The sequence below is a fragment of the Phoca vitulina genome, unplaced genomic scaffold (assembly GCF_004348235.1).
Source record: "Phoca vitulina isolate PV1807 unplaced genomic scaffold, GSC_HSeal_1.0 scaffold45, whole genome shotgun sequence".
NCBI lineage: Eukaryota > Metazoa > Chordata > Mammalia > Carnivora > Phocidae > Phoca > Phoca vitulina.
The window spans coordinates 2,592,219-2,611,053 of NW_022589748.1; the positions used below are offsets into that span (position 1 = coordinate 2,592,219).

The window sequence follows — 18,835 nt, forward strand, 5'->3', positions numbered from 1 at the left end:
AGCCATCACACGAGCATAGGTGATTCCAGAGTCAACTAATAGTAGCGAGCACCTGCTGGGAGCCCCACTGTGGGCTTCCTGTTACATCAGTCCCTAAGCCCCCCAAGAGTGCTTATTGCACTGTTTGCAGGAGGAGAAACTAAGTCACAGCATCCACATCTAAACAGAGGCAAAATCTCTTGGACACCCATCCTTGGCAGGCATCAGGCTGTGAATACAAGTCCCTCTGTTTGCCTCTTTCCCACCTCAGGCCTTCTGTGGCTTTTATCTCCATGCTCTATCCTACCCAGATATATATATATACACACATATACACATACATATATATATACATATATATATACACACATATATATATAGAGAGAGAGTGTGTGGGAAGGGGCAGAGGGAGAGGGAGAGAGAAAATCTTAAGCGGGTTCCACATTCAGCATGGAGCAGGACATGGGCCTGGATCTCAGGACTCTGAGATCATGACCTGAGCCGAAATCAGGAGTCGGATACTTAACCGACTTGAGCCACCCAGGTGCCCCTGTCTCAGCATAATTCTATGTGATCATTATTATCGACAGTGACAATTAACATATGCGTGGCTCTTTCATAGAAATGATCGCTAACTCTCATGTAACACAGGGTATGCCAGGCAATCTTCTAAGTGTTTTATGTGCGTTGACTAGCCTTGTTTTGTAGATGGGGAAACTGAGGCACGGAGAGGTTGAGTGACTTGCCCCGGGCCACACCTGGCTGGGGTTCCAAGCCCGGAGTCTCATTTGACTTCCACAGTGACCTGCCCTAGGCCATCTAGCAAGAAAAAGCTGGAGGTTGAACTTGGGGATTTTGATTGAAAAGCCTCTCCTCCGTTAGACTCTCTACTCTGCCTTGGGAATCCTGGGAGATTTTTGCCACAAGGGGGGGTGTCCTTGAAGACCCTCCCACTCTCCCTCCCACCTGCTCACGGGTGCCCCCAGCTCCGTCCTCCTATGTGAGCGGCTGCCTCCTGCCAAATGGTTTTTTTACAGAGCCCATGTCCTGGCTCTTACAAAGAAATGCATGGGATGAATAAGCATCTAAAAATAACTCAGGATCAATTTTTTTGGAGGGGGGGTGGAGGGCTGTGTTTTCCTTTCTCTTCCCTCCTCTCCCTCCCTCTGCCCCCAAGGCCCATAAATTGCTACTGGTTGACAGCTGAGCCAGGCTGGCTTCCTGTAAGGCTGTAATAACATGGAATTAGCCTGGCTGCCGCCCCCTCCAGCATGGAAAGGCCGGCCCGCGGTCACTATAGACATCTCTGGGTTGCTACCTCCTGCCCTGGTCCACGCCTCTGGGACAGGTCTTTGCTTATTAGGTAACTGGGCAGAGACAGATTCCTGGACTTGTCTTCCCAGGGAGGGGCAAGTGAGAGAGGCTGACAGCTTCTGGGCTGGCCCATTTGAGGGTGCCCAAAATTGCTGCCTCCAGGCAGGAGCCGCCGGGCAGGCAGGGGCAGAGCGCTCTGGCAGCCCGGGCCCCCTCAGTGGAGGTTTGCAGACCATCTGCTGACTCAGGGACTTGGTTGAGTGGCTCCCATCTGTCTGAGTGTCTTCAGTGGGCCCCCTCACCCCCGCTGGCTACCCACAGCCTGCCTGGAGATGCTTTAAAAATCTAGCAGATCTTTGCTGCCTGGGAACCCACCAGCTAAAAGTGGCATCCTAAGACTGGGCCACTATCTTGCAGGATGGATGTCAGTTCCGGGCGGTGTGCTAGGCATCTCCACGTTGCTCTGCTGTGCCTGGAGTGTCCCTCTTTCCCCCGTGATGTCAGATGTGCAGAGAGAGCCCACAAACACCGTGTTTAATGGGCAGGTGGGGGGGGGGAGGATGGCAGCGGGAAGAGGGAAAAGAAATCCACAGTGGGGAGGGCAAAGTGTTCAGAGGTCCTCGCTTACGCTGAGCCTTTGGCCAAGGAATGGAAAACTGCAGGTGGAAGCTCGGAAATTCCCAGTGTAGAAGTGCTAGGGGAAGAGCCCCACTTCCTTGTCTCCCGTAGCCTGAGGCTTCCGACAGGACTGGGGCGGAGGTTCCTGATCGTTGGCTACTGCGGTGCAGATGCTTACGGTCCGCGCGTCAGCATCTCCTGGGGGAAGCTTTCAAATGCTGATGGTCCGCGGGCCAGTTACCTCCGGCATCCCTGGGGCGGGGCTGGCCCCCCAGGTGGTTGTGAGGTGCAGCAGGGGTGGAGAGCCTCCACCGGCAGTAACAAGCCCCCTGCTCGTCCACCCCCCCGCCTTGCTTCTGAACACCCGGTTTCTCGAATGCAGAGGTGGGCACCGCCGTGCCTGGCACTGTCCTCCAAAACAGGGGCCCCGGTAAATTCTAGTGAGGGCTGTGCTGTGGATGAGGAAGGAGATGATCCAGGCCACACCGCAAAGGCTAGGAGCATTCAGAAAGTGCTTTTCATGACTTCATTAAGAAGCAGCCCTTATAAATATTGAAAGGATTTGGTTTGAAAATTGTACTTCAGGTCCAAAAGGAATTAGCAAAAGTTCCACTCAGCCCACCACCAGCAAAATGGCCCCTCCTCTGCGAGCCCCACTGCCTTCACCTGGGCCTGCCCTGAGCTGGGGTCTTGACCTTGAGACCCAGCCAGCCTCCCAAACGGCCCTCTTGGCTCTCTTGACTCACACACGGGTGACTCCTGAATTGGTGCCTCTGGGCCCCAGCTGCTCACGCCACAGGATGTTCTTCGCCCTCCCTCCGCACATGGCCAACCAGCAACGCAGACTGACGACCACCGGTGTCCCCCACCGCCCTAGACGACAGGATCCTCGTCCTGATTCCTCTTAACAGCACCCCTCCCTCCCAGCGTCCAGGGTCAGATCTTCCTCCGCCCTTCCATCATCCCTTCATCCCTCATATCTCTGCTGTTCCATTCCTGAAGCCATGGCCACCATCTTGGCTCCCGTCTGCCCTGCTCCCCGCTGGAGCCCCTGACCACCTGCAGCTTCCAGCCTGGCTCCTCTCCGGCTGCGCATGAGAGAATCCGCAGGGACTGCAGGAGCCATCAGCCTGCCCAGCCTCTGCTGCTGGACTCCCCTGGACCCGCACCAGGTCCTCACCCTGAGCTCGCTCAGTCCTGCTTTACCTCCTGAGTCCATGCCTGGCTCTAAGTACATGGCGGCTGTCTGCCCTTCTGTCTGCCTTTCTGTGTTCTAGCTGGGACTCCCTCTCCCTCCCCGTGTATCTGCTCAGGGAGATGGCCCCACTTCAGATGGATCCAGAACACAGTTGGCTTGGTCACCCTGCCACGTGTGGTCACCCTGCTGTCCTGTCTTCCTGCATGTGCCGTGCCCGATCATCCCCAGCCTCCAGGCTCCCTTCATGGCTCTGTCCACACACCGCCCTCCTGGGACACCTCCCTGGCCTGTGGAAGTGCCTGTCCACCAGGCAGCAGGGGCCCGTAGCAGCTTGGCACTGCCCGGCCCGTCTTGTCCCCCTGAATTGTCTGAGAACTCTGGGCAGCCTTCTGGTTTTGTCAGTTTGAAACGGCTGTCTGCCCACTGGCCCGCCCTTGACGTGTACCCGTTCCTCTGGAGAGAAGCACCTTTCTGGGAGGGCTGAGGGGTGCAGCACCTGGAGCCCTAAAGGGAGCCCCTGGGAGGCAGGACTAGAAAGAGAATTCTAGATTTTGAGGCCCGTGGGTGATAAAACCGGGACTAAGCCCCATGGGTTCATGCACACTTTGTGTCAGAGTGAAAGGGGGCACCCTGGACCTCTGACTCTTCTTCCTAGGAGAACCCTGGTCCTTTCCCTGCCTGCCCAGGAGGGTACATTTCCAGGCACCTTCTGTGGTGGGCGGCACTCCCAAGCTCCTGAGTGTGTCCCTTGGTCCTGGAGGGGGCCTGATGATTGCAGAGCACTTGACCTCTCCCCGTGCTAAGTAACATTCATGCCTCATCTCATTACTCATTTATGCTGCAGGTCCCCAGGGGCATCCCCAGCTGGTGCCCAGAGAGTGTCCTGGGGGAGACACGTCCCAACCAATGGAGGGGCTCCTGTGGCCTTACTCCTAGAAGGCTGATGGACTGTCCTGACGGACTGTGGACTATGATCCGAGTTTTTGCCGTGCCCAAGTTCACCTTGGAAAGGTGGGCTGTGGATATGGAGGGTGGGGGGGAGTGAAGAGTCAGTGGTAGATGACCTGCAGTGGTCACGTCCATGGGACCTTGGGAAGTCACCAGCCTCTCTGTAGCTCAGCATCCGTGTCGGGGAGAAATAGACAGGACCTCACAGGCAGAGCATCTGGTCTGGTGCCTGGCACGCTGCAGGTGAGTTCCCTGTGTTGGGCAGAGCACTACACAGATGTTTATGAGGTTTAATGCAGGCTCAACACCACACTCATTGAGTCCTACTTCAGTTAACTAAGTCTTTATTGAGTGGCTGCTCAGAGGCCAGGCCCTTGCAGGGATTTGGTGGCACTGTGCCTACTCAGCGCTCCCAGTGGGAATTTATGGAGCTTACCACCCATGCTCCCATTTGGGCCACCTTGTGAAAATCAACACAAGGGGTTCCTGGAAAATGCATTTTGTACACTGATCGCAAATAGCTAGGATTCTGTATAAAATTAGAGGTATGCTCTGAGTTGTCAAGATGGAGACTTACTGGTGGTTCCACGTGAAAGGTTTGGGCAGGAACATGTTGAAAGGGAAGATGAACCTGTTTGTAACCTTCAGCATCCCTGGAGGAGGTGGGGATTTGAGGCTCTGCATGGCCATTCAGTCTCTTTTCCAGCACTTTCCTGAACCCCCGGGTCCCCAACTGCATTCTCTCCTGGTCTTTGACATCACCTCATCCCCCTGTGGCTCTGGGATTTTCCCAGTCATGCCCTCAAATCTCATTCATTGCTTATACCTCCCCGCCTAAGTTTCAATCATGTCGCTTCTACCTGGTGCCTTACAGTCAATATTTATTTGAACTGTAGTTTCAGAAATTGGGATATCTGGGACAATGCCAGGTGTCTCTAATACATAGGCCTGTTCTGTGCGTGGATGATGAAAACCGTCCAGGGGAAATGTTGAAACGACTTCAAGGAGTCATTTCTGAGAGCACCCCCCTCCCCGCCCCCGGCATACCCACAGCAGAGACCCCTGGAACGCAGTAGCATGCAGGTGCAGGGAGGGGGATGGGGACCGGGGGCCAAGAGGCAGCAGGCATGCCCCTCATTTGAATGACCGGTGCCCAGTGCCCGGCTCTGGGACTTTCTGCAAGTCACTTCAGAGAAGGCAGGGGAATTCGCTGTACTCACAACTGGTTCACAAGGCTTTAGGATGAAGAAAAGCCTGTAAATAAACATACATACTAATAATTACATAGTTTAAACTGCCTGCCAACCCTGGTAAGGGCAGGTATCCCACAGGCGGGGCAGTTCCAGGTGTTGGGGGCACCCAGGGGAGGGGCTACCTGTGGAATACACTGCCCACCTTCAACCCTGGCTCTCTTGCCTATTAGCTGTGGCACCCTGGGGAAGTCACCTGACCTCTCTGGGCCTCCCTCTCTTATCTGTAAAATAAGGACAATAATAGGAACACTTAGTATCCAGGGTTGTTTGGGGACTAAAGAAATAGTACTTATAAAGTGCTTGTCGTCATGCCTGGCACAGTAAGAACTCAGTAATGTTCTCGGCGGTTATTTTTATTCATGGCATAACACACATGCCTCCCCCCCCACCCCCGCACATCACCCACCTGCCCACTTGCTACGTGATGCTCTACCTTCACATAATGAGATACACTCTAGGCCCAGGAACGCTTGTGTTTCTTGAGGGTTTTTTTCTTTTTCAAGTTGTAAGTGTGGTCATATCCCCCCAAAGAGAGGCAGTGGAAGGCTTTTCCCACTGGAGTCAGGGTGACGCATTGAAAAGGCCACATTCTGCTCAAGGAGAGCTGGGTGGGAGCACTGGATGTCGAACCACCAGACCGGAAGGCCGGCTGGGTCACCCGCTCGGACCAAGGCTCATTTGCTGCAGCTTCCCATGGGAAGAGTAGGAACCACTCAGCAGCGGCTGAGGCTCGTGTTCTCTGCTGCTCAGCGGGGGTAGCTCAGTGGCTGTAGTTCCTGGAAACCTATTTATTTACTGTCACTTTAATCAGGATGACTACTGATACCCTTGGCTTTTTATCCTTTTTTCTTTTGACTCCAGCGTTAAAAAAAAAAAAAAAATCATCTAGAACTTTTTAAGAACTAGCCACCAAGTAAATGGAGGAAATGACTGTTTGGGGATGAGCCGGGGCTGGCCTCCCACTGCCCTGTGGGCCTTCTATGCATCAGTTTGCTTAATCTCACACCAATCCTGGAAGGTATCTATAAGCCCTACTTTTCAGGTACGAAAACTAACATTCAGAGAGGTTAAGTTAATTGCCCATATCCAGAAAGTAGTGGAGCCAGAATTCAACCTGAGGCCTGTCTGACTCTAGAGCCTACTCTTCCTTCCGTAATATCCACTGTTAGCAAATAATAGTATTTCAGGACATCCCCCTTATAAAATACTAAAACACTGTAGGCAAAGCTAATGAAACCTTGGACTTCCCCTCCCCATCTCAATGCCTTCCTCATGTATCAGTGGCACACTCTTTCGTCTGCAACACCTCACCTGCAAAACAGGTCTTGTCTTAAAACCTGTTCTCTCTGCCTTACCTGCCTTACCTTAAAACCATAAGGATTCGTCGAGAGAATGGACAAAAAGGCATTCTCTGAACCTCACAGCCCTCTGCAGATGCTTAGTCAGTGGTAGCACACTAACATACATTCTATAAGGCTCTTTTGGAGGGAAGATTGGTTGAAACCTCATTACTGGAATTAACGTACTCTGTAAGGTCCAGCCCTGGGCTCGGCAGCCCCGCCCATCAGTGGTACGGATTTGTAGGGCTAGGCTGCAGAACCGCGGCTCACCGGTAGGTGTCACCCTCTACCAAGACTCATCCACTGCACCTTTCCATGGGCCTCCTGGGGCCATTCCGTACTTTTTAGTTGTTTAAGGTGAAGCGGTGATGGGGGTATGAAATTCTGGCTGAGAGGCCGGGCAGGATGTAAGGCCAGTAAGGCCCAGCCCCTGCCCGAGGGAGCTCCCACGTGAGCAGGGAGAGCCCAGGGCACAGACCATCCCATCCCAGGATGATTCAGGCTATACACAGGGGCTATCCGTTGTAGGAAGGGACTCCAGTGACCAGCTATGTCTGGATGGCTCAGGGATGGCTTCATAGAGAAGGTGACATCTGTTGATGGGTCAGGACCTAACTGATGGGGTGGAGGGAGGAGGATGGGAGAATACGGACTAGAATGGAGACAGAGCCAGACCAGTAGGGACCTTGAGTGCCAAATGACCTATGGAAAGGTATGTTTGTTGTTGTTGTTGTTGTTGTTTTTCCCCATTTGGGGTGGGTCAGTGAGGAGCTGAGATTAGATGTGTGGAAGATGAATCATATGGGAAGAGACTGGAGGCAGGGAGGCCAGTTAGGAGGCTGTTGTTGAGAGTCTTGGCCAGCACAGGAGCGGTCAGTATTGAAAGGGAAGACACAGATTGGAAGCTATTTGCAAGAAAGAACTGCATGGATGTGAAATCTGAATAGATGGGTTGGGAGTGGGAGGTTGTCAATGGAAGAATAAGGCTGACTTCAAAGTTTCTAGCTTACACAACTAAGTGGAGGCAGAACCACAGATGAGACAGAAGATGTGAAAACAGAGAAAAGAAGAATATATCTTTAGATTCCTTGGGTTTGAGATGCTTGGGAGACTGAGACCCCCTCCCACCTCCCACCCTTTCCCCCTGGGGTAGAGATGCTGAGTAGGCAGCTGGATGCAATGGCCTGGGAGCTGGTGAAGAAAGGATAGAGTAGCAGCTGAGGGCCATAGCATTCTTACTTCTGAGCAGAGAGCTCTATGTGGGGCTCGATCCCAGGACCCTGAGATCATAACCCGAGCCGAAGGCAGATGCTTAACCAACTGAGCCACCCAGGTGCCCCTCTCTTTCTGTCCATTGTACTCAAAAGAGGCTCCGCCAGCCTGAGCCAGTGGCCCATAGCCCCACGGGATGCCTTGTGGCACAACCGCTCTGGAAGGGGGAACCCCCAGGCAGGCCCTTCCTTCTCAGCTCTTCTCCAAGTCTGAACCTGTCTGCCCGAGAGAAGTGGTAGGAAAGGCAGGCACCCAAAGGTGTTTGTGTGCTGGGTGGGCCTGGCAGGGTGTTGGGTTAGCCAAGGCAGAGAAGCTCAACTTCTTTAAAGACGCTGTTTGCTCCTTCCCTGTGTGTGTGTGCACATGTGCATTTGTGCATATACGTGCTTGCATGTGGGTACTTATTTGCCAGCCCCCCCCCAATGGAGCAGGAGAGCCCACCTGCTTCCTGGCCGGCCTCTGCCATCATGTGGGCGGCTCCCCAGCCAGGAAGTCCACAGAGAGGGCAGCCCTGAGGCAGCCATGACACCAGCCCTCACTGACCTTTGAGCAGCATATTAGTTTCCTGTGTTTGCTGTAACAAATGATCATAAACTCGGTGGCTTAAACAACAGAAACTTATTTTCTCCCAGTCCTGGAGGCCAGAAGTCTGATACTAGTAATTCCTTGGCCAAAATCCAAGTGTTGACAGGCCCATACTCCTTCTAGAGGCTCTCGGGGAAAATCTGCTCCTTGCTTGTGGCCGTCTCACTCCAGTCTCTGGTACCTTGCCTTACCCCTTCTGTGTGTCAGATCTTCCTGTTATAAGGATACACGTGATTGCATCTGGGGTCCACCCAGATAATCCAAGATCATCTTCCCATCTCAGAATCCTAAACTTAATCATATGCGAGTAGTCTTTGCTACATACGGTAGTATTTATAGGCTCCCAGGATTAGGACCTTTTATCTTTGGGGGCCATCATTCAGCCGACTGCAGGTGAAGTTTGAGAAATTTCTTTCATTTGACCCTACTGCCCATGTGCAGTATGAGGCAGATGTCCCGATCCCCATTTTAATGAGAAAATGGGCTTTGCCAGCCAGGGTGCCACGATCTGCCAGGAGACCTTGATCTGTTGATCAACCCCATGCCTAACGGTTCATAATATTTTTAAACATATGAAATCTTATTTATTTATTTATTTTTAAGAATTTATTTATTTATTTGACAGAGAGAGAGAGACACAGCGAAAGAGGGAACACAAGCAGGGGGAATGGGAAAGGGAGAAGCAGGCTTCCCGCGGAGCAGGGAGCCCGATGCGGGGCTCGATCCCAGGACCCCGGGATCAGGACCTGAGCCGAAGGCAGACGCTTAACGACTGAGCCACCCAGGCGCCCCTAAATCTTATTTATTTGTTTATAAGAAAGACGATCTTTGTACATTTAATCAGGCAGCAAATAACCCCAAACTCATTTCTGCATTGGGTGATTCCTGCTAATTCACGTGGCCCTCATTTACCTCGGGGGACAGTGTTGGCTGATGAGGATGTGGTGGCATGTTTCCTTCCTGCCTCTTGGGGACACGAGTCAGTAGAAGGGACTGTGGGAGCCCATCACACTGGAGCAGACCAGGGCTGCCTCCTGAGTTCCCCGGGGTGGGGCACAGTGCCACAAGAGCTGCGCTTGCCAGGGGCAACACTGGGACAGGGCAGGACAGACTCAGGATTAGACAGACAGACAGACCCGGGTCCAGAGATCCCTCAGCTGAAGCTGAGGGCCCCTTAACTGAGCTCCAGAGCCGGGAAATGAAAATAACCACCACAGTGAAAACCCCATACATTCCTGTCCTTCTATTTTTGTCTTTTATATCATGCTGTTCTCACATCCCCCTAGGAGGCAGGCAGAGAAATATTCTCTATTTCATAGATTGAGAACTAAGATTCGAAGGGGAGGGGGCCGTCCTAGTCAGCCCAGCAGGCCCTGGGGCCGGATGGTGGCTTACTAGGCTAGCGTTGTCTTACTGGCCCCTTAGTGTGGGGCCAGAGGGCCAGGGCTGTGGATGGGTCCCATCACCTGTTCATTGGAAAGGGTTTTAGAAGCGGGGTGCTCCGTGGTAGCCTGGGAAGCTCTTTTTGGCTTGGGCTGCACTGTCCTTATTAAGGATTCTCCAGACCCACAGTCCCTGCCAGGTGTGTGACCTGGGGCAAATCACTCCCCTGCTCTGGGCCTCAGTTTCCTCACCTGGGTAAAGCAGGGTCTGTGTTAGTGGCCTCAGGTCCCTGCTGACTTGGCTTGTGCCCCAAACCTCCCCGCTCATCAGAGGATTTGAGGCAGCTCTCTGTTGAAACCATAGGCTTGGATGTCCAGGCTTTTTCTGGAGATCGTGCCCCCAAAAGAGCATTTGCCCGGAGCCCTTTTCTGCCACCAGCTTTGTCTCCGGCAGAGAGGAGTGTCTGCCTCCCATTTCTCTAAGGGCACATAAGGCATTGAGTAAGGAGTGGAAGGTTCAGGGATTCTGGCTGGAGATGCTAGGCGCTCAGGGCAGACAGCATCGAGGAGCTAAATTTCCCTCGCTCCCGGAAGGGCTGGCTCTGGCTCACTTGCGCGGGGCACAGAGCCTTCTGGGGATACCTGTTCTACTTCCTTCTATGCGCCCATCTGTTTGCAGACCCCAGACTCATCTGGGCGTCCCCTCCGGATTAGCCGCAGGAGGGAAACAACTGGCTCTGAATTCCGCCTTTGTGCAGGGAAGCCAAGCGGGGAGGGGCCGAGCGGACCCCCTGCCCCCACTGGAATGTCTGCTCGCTGCGCCCCCATCTCGCTCCTTTTCAGCCGCCTCCCCCGCTCACTTCCTGAGTCCCACCGATCCCACCACCAAACCGCGCACACGCGCGCGTACACCCAAACACACTCACACTCAAACACACGCTTCCTGGCGGGCCCGCCGGCCTCGCTCCCCGCTCGGCGATCCCGGCCGCCGGGGCTCCGGGAGAAGCGACCTTTTGTTATTCAAATCACACCCTCACTGCGCGCCCGGGCCGCAGGCTCCGGCGGCCCCGAGGATCCGTCCGCTGCCCGCACCACTCTCCCCAGCGTCCCCGAGACCCCTACCGCGGCGCCTCCAGCTGATCGCGGGACTCCCCGGCCCCCAGGGGCTCGGCCGCGCGGTCCGCCCGCGGAGCCGCGCCTCCCCCGCCCCCGGTGCGCGCTGCGGCTCCGCGCTCGGCCCCCTCCCCCTCCCCGCCTCCCCTCCCCCTTCCTTTCCTTTCTCCGGTCCAGCCTCGGTCCTGCCGCCGCCGCCGCCGCCTTCCCCGGTCCGCGGGGGCCCTGCCGGCCGCCCTCCCCGCAGCATGGCATCATCGGGGCGGAATTAGCCGGGAGCAGCATTTGGGGGAAGCGGGATCTCAAGGGGTGGGGGGTGCCCTGCAGCCTCGGTCATGGATGTGAGCAAGATGGTAAGTGAAGAGCAGGGGCTCTGCCCTGGAGCCTCCTCTGGTCCCGGTCCTCCCCCTCACCCCTTCCCTCTCTCCCTCCCAGTCGGCTTGATCCATTGAAAGTTTCTGGATTGTTGATCCTGCTCGTCGGCCCCAACTCCAGGCGTGCTGGAGGAGGGAGCCCGGCCAGGATTGTGGAGGCGGCTGGCGGACAGGGATGGGGCTCCGGGTTTCCCGCCGCGCTGCCACCAGGGCTGCCCGGGAGAGCTCACTAGACCTCAGGGAGAGGGCTCTTGAGCTCTCCTCTCAAACTGGGAAATCAGCCTGGTAGAGGGAGGGCCAGGCTGCGGGAAGGGGGCTTGTCCTATCCACTCTAGGGCTCCCTGCTTGCATACCTATTTAAGATTTATGGGAAGATTTTTGGACTGAGCCGGTGGGCAGGGTGGGGGCACAGGTGGGTAACCTGGAAGGGCAGGGGGGAGGAGCTAGGACTTCAACCGCCTTAGAAGGTAAGGGGGCAGGAATGGAATCCTTGGCATAGATGGGGGCTATTCTAGATTTACCACTTGTAAACTCCAGCTGCTTTGGCCTGAGAACAAGCAAACACCTTTGCTTCTTAAGCTTCGGACTCTCTGGAGGGGCTGATCCTTCCGTCAGGGCAGCCCTGCACCCCCCAGGAACACAGTAGGAGCTGAATACATTGTTCATTGATTGATTGGGGAACAGCCCTCAGGAGGTAACAGGATGTGATTTGGGGGTCTCTGAGCACTTGGGGCAGGTTTTCCCAGAGGTCCCAAGTGGCTCCCCCTCTGAATGGAGATTTAAGGGTGTCTGTGACATCAGTTGGTAGTCGGGTAGCCTGACCCTGGCTTTAGACCAGAGTGCCCCCCCACCCCCTGCAACCCCCAGACTTACAACATTTGAGGGCCTGTGTGTCAGGCCGGAGAGGTATCTTGTGATGGTCTGTGCTGGGTTGACGTGTGTCTTTGTGTCTGGGGAAAAAAGAGGTCTGGGTCTGCCTATTCCTTAGGGAAGAGAAGGTACTGGAATTTCAGGTCATCTTGTACAGAATTAAGCTAGTTTCCCCCAGAAAGTGCATTTTGAAGTTACCATCTCTATGGAGAAGGCAGGTGAACTCCTCGACCTGCCAGGCCTTTGGCAATCTGTCTTGGGTAGGGGATAGTGGGATGGGGAGCAGAGGACAGGTGAGAGTCGTCCCTTCTGTGGCAGGAAACCAGTCCCATTCTGAGCACTGCCAAGTAGCTGGGAGCTGGATGCGGGGTCTCACTGGCTCCCATCTTCATATGAGGACACATACCCATCCATGGTTGGGCAATGCTGAGAGGCTGGACCACCATTCCCTATGTGCGTACCATGAAAGCCTACTTTCTTTGGGCAACTATTAGAACTACCCTTCACAAAAAATCCTGGTTGCAGCTGTAAGGGTGGGGAGGTGGAAAATTGAGTAGCAGCCAGGTTCTTTTTGGGAGATATCTTAGCAGGACCAGAGTCACCTGCCCTGCATGGTGGACCTGAAGCTCTAATCCAATGGCCACCAAACCACATCACCCCCAGCTTCCTTCTGGCCCTGAGCTGAGATTCCTTCCAAAGCCTGGCTTATGAGGACTAGCTTACAGAGTTCAGGGACCTGTGTCTTTAGAGGTTTGGGTCCCCTCTGACTCTACCACCTCTCTCCATCCATCTGCTCATTAACCCAACATTATTTATTTAATACCTTTCATTTCTATAGCAAGTGCTGTGTGAGGGACACAGAAACATAACTTATGACCTCCCTGCTCCTCAGGGCCTTTAGCATCTGGGTAGAGGGGTCCAGAGACAGGCAGGCCAAAGCAACAGTTAGCTATCAAGGCAGGCCCTGACCAGAAGGCCACAGCTCCAAGGGCCGTAGGGGTCTGCCAAGGAACTGGATGGCAGAGTTCAGATGGAGGACAAAGCCTGAGGCTGGTTCTTCAAGGCTGGGTGGGGTTGGCTCTGCTGAGAGCAGTGAGGGACATTGCCTGTTGGAGGAGGTAGAGGAAGAGGACTGGGCAAGGCCATCGGGTGAGGCTGGGGACGTTTGGCTGGGGCAGGTTTAGATCAGGAAATGTCGAGATTGTTGGTTGGGGCCAGATCAGAAAGGCCTTGAATGCCAACCACGGTGTTCCGACCTTGGGCTGTAGGCACTGGGTAACCTCTGGAGAACTTGGGGCACAGGAGAGGCACATGTATTGCCTCTTTCCTCCTTTAGCTCAGGGTCCAAACAAAAGTGATATTAGGTTCTCTTTAATCACCAAGCACTCAAATGCCCAGTTCAGAAACAATTGTCCTCAGCTCTCTGTAAAGAGCACAGACCCTGGACTGTGCAGAAGAATCTGATCCACCCCAGGGAATTGGCACCTGCTTCCCATTCCTGCCAAAGGCCAAAGTTACTTTTCTGTTCTGACCACTAAAGCCCTCTGTCTGGTTTGAAGTCCTCACTCTGGGGGCCACTGGCTCCAGGGTCAACCTCAAGCCCAGCATTTCAGCCACATTTGGCAGAGGCTGACATCAGCTGGGGGGAGGGGGAGGGGCGGTTCCTCTTGCTTAACACTGAGTGAGAAAAAGCAGATTAGAGTTCACCCAATTCCCTACATGCTTTTGAGCAAGTTTTTTTTTTTTTTTTTTAACCTCTTAGCCTCATCTGTAAAATGAGATTAATAGTACCTGCCTTGAGCATCCTAGTGAAGGTTGGAAATAATTCTTTCAAGGCATGGGCTTAGTAAGCCCTCCTTATGTGGTGGCTCTTAGGAAAATGATGATTTCCAAAGTCTCATCTAAGATGACTCTGATACCCACCCCCACACACCCTTTCTCTTATTGTTTGTTTATTTAAGTAATCTGTACACCCAACATAGAGCTCATTAAACTCTAAACTCACAACCTCAAGATCAAGAGTCGCACGCTTCTCCAACTGAGCCAGCCAGATGCCCTCCCCACCCCTTTATTTTCTTGATTGGCCTGAAGAGTTGACTGTAGGCTGTATTTCATTTGACGGCTCTTGGGACCAATTCTTCCACATCTACTTCTCTTTCTGAATGAAGGAACAGATGACGGGGACAGTGGGTCCACCAGCTGCTGCGAGTGATGAATTTTTGATGACCTCAAATTTCTGCCCAAGGGAGGGCTTGTTTAACATGGCACTTGGGTGAAGTGTAGATGCTTTTGGGGGATTGACGATGGAGTCTGTGTCTTTACCGAACTCAGAGGATGCAGGGCTGTAATTTGGGGAACAGAGTCAATGCCATCAATTCTTACAAAAGAATGTGTAGTTTGTGTAATGATTTATATTTGCCTAGTGCTCTATAGTTTACAAAGCCTTTTCACACCTGTTCACATTTAGCACCATCCTGTGAGGAGGGCAGAACAGAAATCATTAGCCCCATTTTACAGATAAGAAAACTGGAGTTTAGGAGGTGAAGTCTGGATCCTGTAAGAGTGGTGTTCGAACCAGGTTTTGTAGGCGGTTCTCCTGGTCACCAAAATGTACGCTATGGTGACCAAGATAAGGGGTAAGGGAAAAGATTCGGTGACCAGATTCTAGGATGGACACAAGCCAGTCTAAAAAGACAGGCTGAAGTGGTGGTGGCCTTTGGCCTCTGGGCCCCATGGGGCGGGGGGGTTGTTCTGCCAGTCTGTATGCAGACTGCATGCTTTGTCAGTTACCTACTGGTGTTTTCAAAACTCGGGTTTCTTCCTGAATCTCTGCTGCCCCCTGAGATCCCCCAGCTTACACAGCAGGAAAATGAGAGGGGTGGAGAAAAGGTGTTTCAGGTGTTCAGAGTAAATGATAACGATGATGGGGCAGGAACAAGCTTCTGGTGGACATGTTGTCGCTGCTGATGGGTGCATGTGTGTTTGCTGGGCTGAGGAACAGCGTGGGGAAAGGAAGTGCTGAGCCAGGGAGATCCCTGTGCAGAATGATGCCAAGGACTGTTCTTGCAGCCCAGATAGGCTAATAGCTGCGTGGAAAGGGATGTGTTCTCCCACCTAGGGTCTGAGCTAAGTAAGCAGTTAAGGCTGGGCATGGGTGAAACCAGAGTAGCGCTTTCAGCTCTGGGTTACAAACTCGGTGCGGTGGGTTGCAGGCAGTATTTGAAAGAGTGAAGTAGATTGGAAAGCATCCAGGCGTATTACATGTAAGAAAGTAAGCATTCATTCGCGAAACTGGCTTTGGAGGTATACACATGTGCATGCAAGTAAGGACTGGCCTTGTAAAATGTATTTTTCACTATGGTGAGAGGCAAAAAAAAAGGTTTGGAGTCTCTGACCTAGAGAATGTCCAGAGCAGAGCAAGGAGGATGTCAGCCTTGCAAGATGAGTAGTTCAGCCTGTAGAAGAGAAAGCCCCAGAAGGGCGGATGGTTGTCTTTGACTCACTGAGGGCTGTTGAGACAAAGAGGTGGTTTATGTGCACCACATGGCTCTGGAAGGTGGGATTTGTTTCAAGAGGGGCTAGATTTTGGCTGGCCAGCACTTCCCCATATCAGAGGCATTCTATGGCAGAATCAACTCCCTGGGGAGGGAGAGAGCCTGTCTGCCAACTGGAGCTGCTTGGGGACCCTGGAGGGGTCTGGCCTCCGAGTCCTTGCCAGCCTTGGAGACTGGCTCAGCATTCAGGCTTTGGGAGCCTCAGAGTCCTGGGTGGATGGCTGCGGTCTAGCGTGGCTGGTATCACTGGAACACTGGGGAGCAGTTCCAGGGACGTGTGTCCACATATCCTAGCTTTGTGCACTCCCCACCATGGTTCCTAAGATGCAGCAGAGCATCATGGCTCAGCAGCCTTCTTCAGACAGTCCCCGGAAGGTCAGGGACTGTGGATGACATTGGCCTTAGCCAAGTGCCAGCGAGGAAGGAAATCTGTTATTTGCCTCCTTCAAAAAATGCTTAGGGAAAAGAGTTTTGATCTATCATCTGATTGCTATGTCTTATTGTCACTGATCACTAAGATTGTATCCTACCAGGACAAGGTTCAGTCCAACCCACGCACATATTGGATACTCCCCGTTATGTGCAGCCCCCGGGGTTGTAGACATTAAGATGTTAGATCCAGAGCTGAGGACGGCCAGGTTGTAGGGAGAGACAGAGACTCCCTTGGAATGGAATGACACATAGACACTTGCAGGTGACCGAAAAAACACTCTCACCTGGATTCTTTTCTCCCTGAAAACAGCCTCAAGAAGCAGACTTCAGTCTGCAGAGTTTAGTGTCCTCAAAGGCTCCTCCAAGGCTCCCTGCCAGGCAGGGGCTAAGTTCAGAAGCAAATGTAGGTTTTAGGACAGTTCAGCCCTCTGTGCTCTGCCACCCAGAGAGAGACCTGCCCATCACTGCCATTTCCCCCCACCCCCACCTCCCCCACAGCTGGGTGATTTTCCCAAAGAGCACATCCAGGGGCTGTTTCCACTCCACCTTTGTCTCCTTTCTTGCTGGAGAGGTCCCAGTCCAAAGCCAGACAGGCACGTGGTCTGGCAGCTGCCCCAGGGGACTCCTTCCCCTCCTTCTCCTCCTTCTCCAGCTTTCTCCGTGAAGCCAAAGGATTCCAAAGGATTCCAGCAACCAGACAAAATGCCTGCTGCCCCGGGGCCCCAAAGAAATTAAGCACAGATCTTTTAGTGGGGGGAAAAAATCCCCATGTCACCTTCAGATTCCCTGAAGTCTTAATGAATCTTTGATCTGGAGGTGATTTCTCTGGGCAAGTAGAAAGGGATTAGAGGGTAGGAAGCTCGTTTGTAACCGTGAGTGGGAGGCGGCTGGAGTCTGAGGCGCCATCCCCTGCACGTGGAGGATCAGGGAGCAGCTTCTGGGCCCTGAGGCTGCACTAGAGGCCGGCCACGGGGCTTTGGAGTCACATAGGCCAGAGGCTAAATCTTGATGTCACACTGGCCTCTCTAGGACCACGAACAAGTTAGTTGACCTGTCTGTGCATCACCTCCCTTGTCTCTTGGATGAATTGGTGTCTGCAGACTGTAGAGATATTGACATGGTCTGTTTAAAGTTCTTGGCACATGGGAAGGCTTAGTAAGCCCTGCTGTACTTATTAGTTTTTGGCTTATTCCTTTAGGCAACAGATAAAATCTTAAAGCTTTCGGCAAAGGGTAGAACATTCCTTCTTTCAGAATGACTCCTCTGCAAGTAGGGCCTTAAGGCGTGTTATAAGTAATTACGGTACATGCGGTAAAGCACATAGAATGCATTTGAGGAACGTGCTAGCATGCGAAAGTGAGGGGATTCATGACCTGGCACCCGAGGAGGGGCTTCATGGAGAAAGCTGGAGAAGGAGGGGAGGGAGTCCCCCAGGGGGCAAGGCAAGCGAGGGCATTTCAGGCAGCGAGAGCTATGTGCGCAAAAGCAGAACACGGGGTGTGTTCCGGAACTACCTGTGGTTTATGCTAGAAAAGTAGGTGCAGTCCCTGTCTCAGTGGGACCAGCAAAGTTCCCAGGACATGGGATCCAAATCCTTTTATACGTCAGTGCTTCCCGGAGGAGGAGGTATTTGAGCTGTGTGGTGAAGAAGGGGGAGCAGCACGCCGTAGGTGGTAAGTGAATGGATGGTGACGTCAGGAAGGACAGTGGCAGCATGCTGAGTAGGTTTGCTAGGAGCAGGGCCAGAGGAAGGAGGAAAGAGGGATGAGCAGTGCCAGGTGTGAGGCCCATGTCGAAATAACCCGCATCCTCCGGCAGAACCAGCGCAGCAAGAGAGGCTGTCCCCACTTGATGATCCCATCGGGATGTGTGCTTCCAGTCCCAGTGCTGGCAGTGGCCCTCCCTCCGACCAGGATGAGCGTGGGAGCCACAAGCCTGGTTTTTCTGGAAATGAGCGTTTCAGTAACTTTCTTTCTTGACTTCTTTTTGGAGCGCTCAGTTCAGTCTCATGCTCTGGGACCTAAAATAGCATTCTCCTGCTGGATGTGTCTCAGGCTGGATTGTTTGGAAAGTAGTCGTACCAAATCACTATCTCCCTAGCCCTGCTGGCTCGAAGATCCTCATCAGCCGTCTCGGTGCAGTATCAACCGGGGTCCTGGCCCTCGTCCTTTTCGTCCTATACATATGTCAAGATTGTCCCCCGAGTTGGCACACCCTGAGGCCCTCTGCCAGGCACTGAGAATATAAAAGAAAATGGGATAGTTTGAAGGCTCCTGTCTTCAAGGAGGTGGGGGCAATTAGAGTATGATAAGTGCGATGTTAGAGGTTTAAGGAAAGTGCATAGAAACTTGGAGGTAGGGATAATTAATTCTGCCAGGTGGCACAGGACGTGGGCTGAGGAAGGTGATATTTCAGTTAGGCATTCATTCATTCATTTATTCAGAAAATATTTATGGAGGGGCACCTGGGTGGCGCAGTCGGTTAAGCATCCCAACTCTTTGTTTCTGCTCAGGTCTTGATCTCAGGGTCATGAGATCGTGCCCTAAGTCGGGCTCCGCACTTGGTGTGGAGTCTGCTTGAGACTCCCTCTCCCTCTCCCTCTG

The 18,835-nt window shown here is 53.3% G+C and overlaps 1 protein-coding gene across 2 annotated transcripts in view; it reads left to right on the plus strand.

Annotated features, from left to right (window-relative positions):
* The window catches only part of HIP1 (huntingtin interacting protein 1), a 147,666-nt gene that overhangs the window by 56,179 nt on the left and 72,652 nt on the right, over window positions 1-18,835 (plus strand). Inside the window, exon 1 of one of the 2 annotated variants that reach the window (XM_032430642.1) lies at window positions 11,175-11,355. The exons of the other annotated variant lie outside the window; for it this stretch is intronic. Within the exon in view, the coding sequence (XP_032286533.1) occupies window positions 11,338-11,355 (18 nt within the window). The 5' untranslated portion in view covers window positions 11,175-11,337. Of the gene's footprint in view, window positions 1-11,174; window positions 11,356-18,835 lie in introns of those variants that run through there. 2 annotated transcript variants of the gene reach the window in all.